General features: G+C 38.8%; 3 protein-coding genes across 4 annotated transcripts in view; all 3 read left to right on the forward strand.

Moving 5' to 3' along the window:
- LOC111495430 (probable Ufm1-specific protease) overlaps nucleotides 1-1,302 on the forward strand; it is a 5,238-nt gene extending 3,936 nt beyond the window's left edge. The window contains exons 11-13 of the mRNA XM_023145473.1: nucleotides 476-587; nucleotides 742-844; nucleotides 940-1,302. Of these exons, the coding sequence (XP_023001241.1) occupies nucleotides 476-587; nucleotides 742-844; nucleotides 940-1,169 (445 nt within the window). The 3' untranslated portion in view covers nucleotides 1,170-1,302. The remainder of the gene's footprint in view (nucleotides 1-475; nucleotides 588-741; nucleotides 845-939) is intronic.
- Nucleotides 1-5,444, forward strand: part of LOC111495422 (pentatricopeptide repeat-containing protein At5g50280, chloroplastic) — an 8,017-nt gene extending 2,573 nt beyond the window's left edge. Inside the window, exons 3-5 of the mRNA XM_023145464.1 lie at nucleotides 1,061-1,065; nucleotides 2,001-2,848; nucleotides 3,898-5,444. Coding sequence (XP_023001232.1) covers nucleotides 1,061-1,065; nucleotides 2,001-2,848; nucleotides 3,898-5,215 — 2,171 coding nt within the window. The 3' untranslated portion in view covers nucleotides 5,216-5,444. The remainder of the gene's footprint in view (nucleotides 1-1,060; nucleotides 1,066-2,000; nucleotides 2,849-3,897) is intronic.
- A 613-nt stretch (nucleotides 5,445-6,057) lies between these two features.
- LOC111495424 overlaps nucleotides 6,058-6,817 on the forward strand; it is a 5,003-nt gene continuing 4,243 nt past the window's right edge. For both annotated transcript variants that reach the window (XM_023145466.1, XM_023145467.1), the window contains exon 1: nucleotides 6,058-6,358. The gene's annotated coding sequence lies outside the window, so the exon portion shown is untranslated. The remainder of the gene's footprint in view (nucleotides 6,359-6,817) is intronic.

The following is a 6,817-nucleotide window of genomic DNA, read 5'->3' on the forward strand; positions in this document are numbered from 1 at the left end:
TAAAAAAAAAAAAAAAACACCACCACCACCATGTGTTTATTGTTTGTGCTTTTTGAAAAAAGACTTTTCATTGATATAGCGAAAATAATATAAATAGGGAAAATGTGTAACTCACCTCAGCGTACAAAAAACCACTAAAATCAGTGTTTATTACAAAGGAGTGAGTTTACAAGACAAAATTGATAGACAATACCAAGGGAAAAAGATTACGATCAAGTACAAGAAAAAGTATATTCGAGTAATGTATCTTTGTATAACTATTATCTGATTACCAAGTAGAAATGCTTAGCGAAGTTGATTATGCTGATTACCAAGTAAATAAGAAAAGATATCAATGATATTTACCAAATAAAGAACAAAATCAGCATAATCAATGATAGTGGTTGAAATGGCAAGTACTTTGTATAGCTATTATCTGCAGTTTGAGTATAAGAATATTTGAGATTCTTGCATGACCAGTTCTATCCCTTTTTAGGGAAATACAAGAAGCACTAGTGGAGATTGGTGACAAGGATGATTCATTTATTGGGTCACGCGAATGGATCGGTGCTATCGAATTGAGCTTTGTTTTAGACAAATTGCTCGGTGTAAGTTCTTATTTTATTTTGGTCACGAAACATTCTCCTGCATAATGTCTATATCATTACTTTTGTGAAAGCAGAAATTTTAGTAGTAGCAAAAAGATAATAGATCATCTTGCACAACAACTGTTTAAAGTAAAAAAGATTGTGGTGTTTATAGGTGAGTTGCAAAATCATAAATGTCAGATCCGGGGCTGAACTTCCCGAAAAATGTAGAGAATTAGCTGCACACTTCGAGAATCAAGGAACTCCAATTATGATTGGTGAGTTCTTATCTTTGTAATTGATTAGGTAAAACTGGAATCCTACCTTAAAATTCTCTTCATGATCTTTTCTATTGGGTACTACATGAATGCAGGAGGCGGTGTTCTTGCATACACGCTCTTGGGAGTTGATTACAACGAAGCAAGTGGAGATTGTGGGTTCTTAATCCTTGATCCTCATTACACGGGGAGTGATGAAGTCAAGAAAATTGTGAGTGGGGGTTGGTGTGGATGGAAGAAAGCCGTTGATAGCAAAGGGAAGAACTTCTTCTTACACGATAAGTTCTATAATCTTCTTCTGCCTCAGAGGCCAAACATGGTTTAGTTCATCTGTTGTATTCAGTACAATTATGCTTTCCATTTCCTAGGGATCTCAGGATATATTGACATCAAACTACATGATACCAAAAGAAAAAAAAAAAAAAAGGTTGTAATTTAATGTTTTGCAAGGATTTTAATTTTTTTATTTTAATAAAATCTACCGTGAGATTCTACGTCGATTAGAGAGAAGAACTGTCAGCATAGACATTGGACCCGAAGGATGGTGTATTGTGAGATTCCTCATTGATTGGAAAGGAGAATGAGTGCCAACGAAAATGTTGGATCTCGAAGAGTGGAAATATCTTCCTATCAGTTTTAAAAATCTTGAGGAGGAGAAACTCTAAAAGGAAAATATTGTTTTCTTCAAAAAAATTTATAAATTTTATCAGTTATGAGAAATACAAAATGATGGGATGTAGGAAAAAATGAAATTGAAATATAGAATTACATATAAAGCAAAATTTATATAATTTACATAATTTTTATAGTTTTTATTTGATTAAATGAACTACTTTTTATAAGTTTTTTTATTATTTTTTGACAATGACTAAATTAAAAATGAAATTACTTATATTAATGTGATTTAAAATATAACTATAATAACTGTAATTAAAAATATAATTTAAAAGAGAATAAACAAAATATATATTTTTTAAAAAACAAAATTGTGTGAAATTATAAAAACAGTAATTCTTGAAAATGGTAGAGAGGGTCATGAACCGAAGTTGAAGCATCATCGGCCCACTGGCTTGGGCTTGGCTACATATGGAATAGATAGCGCGATGAGGCGGCAAGTTCCCGCCCTATAAGCTCATCACCGAGCTGCAACCTATCCGAAGAACAAGCTCCCATGGCTCTTGTACACCAACACCACCTCCCACAGTCATTTCAGTCCATTCGCAAGGCCAATCTCAACCAATCCACTTCTAATTCTTGTTTATTTTTTCAATTCAGTACTCGGAAGCTTGCCTGCTGCTTATGTGCGACATCTCCCAATCCCACCAGCCAGTCTCCATCTCCGATTTTCCTCCGTTTTCTCGAAGAAGAAGAAGAGGAGGAAGAAGAAGAAGAAGAAGAAGAAGAACCTAAAGACGTTCTTGGAGGAAACACGACGGAAGATTGGAACGATCCGTTAGTCAGATTTTTCAAATCCCGGAATTCAACAACGCAAGACCCATTACCCGAAAGCAAATTATCCCTTCAGAAGAACCGCCGTTCGTCGTGGCATCTTGCCTCCGAGGTTGAATGTTCCGTTGAAGCTGAAATTGCACCCGATGATGACAAGAAACAGTCCGGTTCGGTGAGTAGGAATTCTAGGGTATTACCGGATGGTGTCGTCGGAGACATTGTGCGAACTGCGAGGAATTTGCCTCAAAATACCACTCTAGGAGAGGCTTTGGGTGATTTTGAAGGAAAAATTGATGAGAAAGAATGTCTGGAGGTGCTGCGCTTGTTGGGTGAGGAGAATCTTGTGGTATGTTGCCTGTATTTCTTTGAATGGATGGGGTTGCAGGAGCCTTCGCTTGTTACACCTCGTGCTTATTCTATTCTCTTTCCATTGTTGGGAAGAGCTGGAATGGGAGATAAAATTATGGTGTTGTTCAAGAACATTCCACTCAAGAAGGAGCTTCAGGATGTTCATGTGTATAATTCTGCAATGTCTGGGCTTATGGTCTGTAAGAGGTATGGACATTGTCCTCTTTGTTTTATGGTTATTATTTTTCTTGCTGTTTAGTTTAGTTCTTTGTCATTTATCTTCCTTTGTGAAGGAGCTATTGAAGAAAACATTATTGAATTGAGAGCTGTTGAATGACTAATGTTCTCACCATTTTTGAGTGATACAGTTTTCAAAAAATGCCTTGAATTTTGAAAACATTCCTAAAAGATGGGAAAAAATGAAATTCATAGGTGGAAGCAATGTTTGTAAGTTTAATTTTTGGAACCAAAAGTAAAAAAATCAAATGGTTATGAGAAGGGGCGTAAGTTTGTAAGTTTCTGATGGTTTGCTTGTTAGGGATCACAACATTGTATTATGTTTTTCTGTAACGGTGTCAAGGCTATACTTGTGAGATCTTGCATCAGTTGATGAGAAGAACGAAACATTTCTTATAAGGGTGTGGAAACCTCTACCTAACAAACCCGTTTTAAAATTGTGAGACTGACGGCGATACGTAATAGGCCAAAACAGACAATATCTACTAGTGGAGGACTTGAGCTGTTACAAATGGTATTAGAGCCAGACACCGAATAGTGTGCCAGCAAGGATGCTGTGCCTCCAAGAGGGGTGGATTGTGAGATCCCACATCGGTTGGAGAAAGAACGAAACATTCCTTATAAGGGTGTGGAAATCTCTCCCCAACAGATGCATCATAAAACCGTGAGGTTGACGACGATACGTAATGGGCCAAAGCATACAATATCTGCTAGCGGAGAGGTTTGGGCTTTTAAAACACTGCTCGTATAATACCCCCCCCCCCCCTTTAACCTTCGGTGGCTTCACCCACCCATTGACAGCTTCTGGAGGCAATATGAAGTTTTAGCATGTCATAGCATGTTTTAATGCCTACTTCTTTGCTATTCTATTGGAATTGAGTATATGGGAACAGTAAACTTCAAATTGGTTAGAGTCGTAGTGTTTTGAGGGAAAATTAGCACTGTTTCTTTATGTCTTTCAAAGTGGTTGTAGAAGCTTCACTTAGATTATCCTTTAATGCTCATATTATGATTTTCAGGTATAATGATGCTTGCGAGGTGTACGAGGCCATGGAAACAAACAAGGTTAATCCCGATCATGTGACATGTTCTATAATGATTACAGTCATGAGAAAGATCGGTCGCAGCGCAAAGGATTCTTGGGATTACTTCGAGAAAATGAACGAAAAAGGAGTAAAATGGAGTCCAGAAGTTTTGGGTGCTCTGATTAAAGCGTTCTGTGACGAGGGGCTGAAGAGTCAAGCACTCATCATCCAACTGGAGATGGAGAAGAAAGGGGTTGCTTCGAATGCAATCGTGTATAACACGATCATGGATGCATTTAGTAAATCAAACCAAATCGAGGAAGCTGAAGGTCTCTTTGCCGAAATGAAAGCCAAAGGAGTGAAACCAACAAGTGCAACTTTTAACATCTTAATGGATGCATACAGCAGGCGGATGCAACCCGAGATTGTCGAGAAGCTTCTGATTGAAATGAAGGAGATGGGATTCGAGCCGAATGTGAAGTCATACACTTGCTTGATTAGTGCTTACGGGAGGAAGAAGACAATGAGCGACATGGCTGCAGATGCATTCTTGAGGATGAAAAAGAATGGTATAAAGCCAAATTCTCATTCATATACAGCTCTGATTCATGCTTATTCTGTTAGTGGTTGGCACGAGAAAGCTTACTCGACGTTCGAGAACATGCTGCGAGAAGGTTTAAAGCCTTCCATTGAAACTTACACAACGCTACTCGACGCGTTTAGACGTGCAGGTGATACCGAGGCATTGATGAAAATCTGGAAGTTCATGGTTAGAGAAAAAGTAGCAGGCACAAGAGTAACATTCAACATACTGCTAGATGGGTTTGCAAAACAAGGTCATTATATTGAAGCAAGAGATGTGATATCTGAGTTCAGCAAGATTGGGCTGCAGCCAACCGTTATGACATACAACATGCTGATGAACGCATATGCAAGGGGCGGTCAACATCTAAAGATGCCGCAGCTTCTGCAAGAGATGGCTGCTTGGGAGCTAAAACCCGACTCCGTTACTTACTCAACCATGATTTATGCGTTCGTACGTGTTCGGGATTTCAAACGAGCGTTCTTCTATCACAAGAAGATGGTAAAAAGTGGGCAAGTGCCTGATGTGAAGTCGTATCAGAAACTTCGATCAATTTTGGATGAGAAACTCGATACGAAGAACAGGAAGGATAAGAGTGCCATTTTGGGTATAATGAACAGCAAATTGGGTATGGTGAAAGCTAAGAAGAAGGGCAAGAAGGATGAGTTTTGGAAGAACAAGAGAAAGTATGTGAAAACAATGAGAGTTTCTCCTAATGAACAAATATGAATTGACTCACTCATTTGGGCTTTTCTTGCTTGGATGGCCCATTTATATTCCATCATGATATGGGCTTAGGAGGCCCAGATTTTGATCAGCTTCATATGGGCCTAGAGCAAAACACTGGCCCAATAGAGAAACAGAGGATAAAGTCGAATATTGTACATTAATGAAAAAGGGTGTAAATTTCAACTGAACAATGATCCTTAAATTATGACCATATTTCTTTTCTTCCAAATATCTTATTTTCTTCAAGAATTAAATTTTTTTTAGTGGATTTATTCATATTTTATTTGAATTATGTTACTAAAAAATTAAAATTTTTAAAACATCATGGACATATTTTGTTTAATATTATGTATTTAAATTATAATTTTGATTAATTTCTGACTAGGTAGATTAATTGATTATATTAATAAAATTTTAGACGTTTTAATAATTTCTTGATTTTTATTTTGTATTAAAAATTGGCTAACCAATAAAATGCTTTATATGTATTTTGTTTTATCACTAACTAAATTTACCCTAAAAATATATATATTTTCATCCCAACTAAAATAATATTTAATATTCGGAAATTAAAAAAAAAATAAATTAAAAGAGATTTTTTATGGGAGTTTAAAAAAGCTTAGCCATATAGAGAAATTGGATGAAAAAAGAAAAAGAATTATAAAAAAGGAGTCTGGACCGGTTAGCGCACATAACTGTACAACCGGTAATTGGGTAAAGCAAAGCTGCCACGTGGACACCTCACCCAAGGATAAACCCAAAATTCCTTCCTTGATGACGTGTACGTTTAACTGAAAACTTCGTATAAATACCCCTTTCGCCCCACTTTGGTATTTGCCCTCATTCGTTTTTTTTTTTCCTTTTCCGGTTTTTTTTGTTCGCTCTCTTTCTCAGACTCTCAACCGGCAAGAACAAGCAGACGTATTCGGATCGGGGTCCGATAATCCGGCGTCTTTCTGATCTAGGGTTTTCCCTTTCCTTTCACATTCCAATTTGTTCTTGTTATCCACTCTCCGTTGCTGTGATTTGGAGTTCCGATTCGTGTCTCCTGTCTTGGCTCGAGATCCGGGCCAAGCACAGAAGAATACCACTCCTACAAGTGTTTTCTTTCGGTTCATTGCGTCTCCCAGTGCTCGCCGATAGGTTCTCTCTCTCTCTCTCTCTCTCTCTCTCACGCGTGTGCGCTTTTGTGTGTTTGATGTTGACTGTTTTTTTATTTTTTATTTATTTGTTTGGGAGGAACTGGAAGAATGGAGGATGGAGTGGTTGGTTTTTTCTTTTTCCCTTAGTTGGAACTTGGTAATTATGAATCTTGTGGGAGTGAAGTGGCGGTTGCTTCATAGGTTTAGTTTATGTAAGTTGTCCAAGGTTTAATTTCAATCTATTGTGTGTGAATCCATAATTGTGTGTGTGGACGCGGTCTTGGGGGCGCATATTTCTGTTTCTTGGGAATCTTCCCCCCCCCCCCCCCCCCCCCCCCCCCCCCCCCCCCCCCCCCCCCCCCCCCCCCCCCCCCCCCCCCCCCCCCCCCCCCCCCCCCCCCCCCCCCCCCCCCCCCCCCCCCCCCCCCCCCCCCCCCCCCCCCCCCCCCCCCCCCCCCCC

This window comes from Cucurbita maxima, unplaced genomic scaffold (assembly GCF_002738345.1).
Source record: "Cucurbita maxima cultivar Rimu unplaced genomic scaffold, Cmax_1.0 Cma_Scf00021, whole genome shotgun sequence".
Taxonomy (NCBI): Eukaryota; Viridiplantae; Streptophyta; class Magnoliopsida; order Cucurbitales; family Cucurbitaceae; genus Cucurbita; species Cucurbita maxima.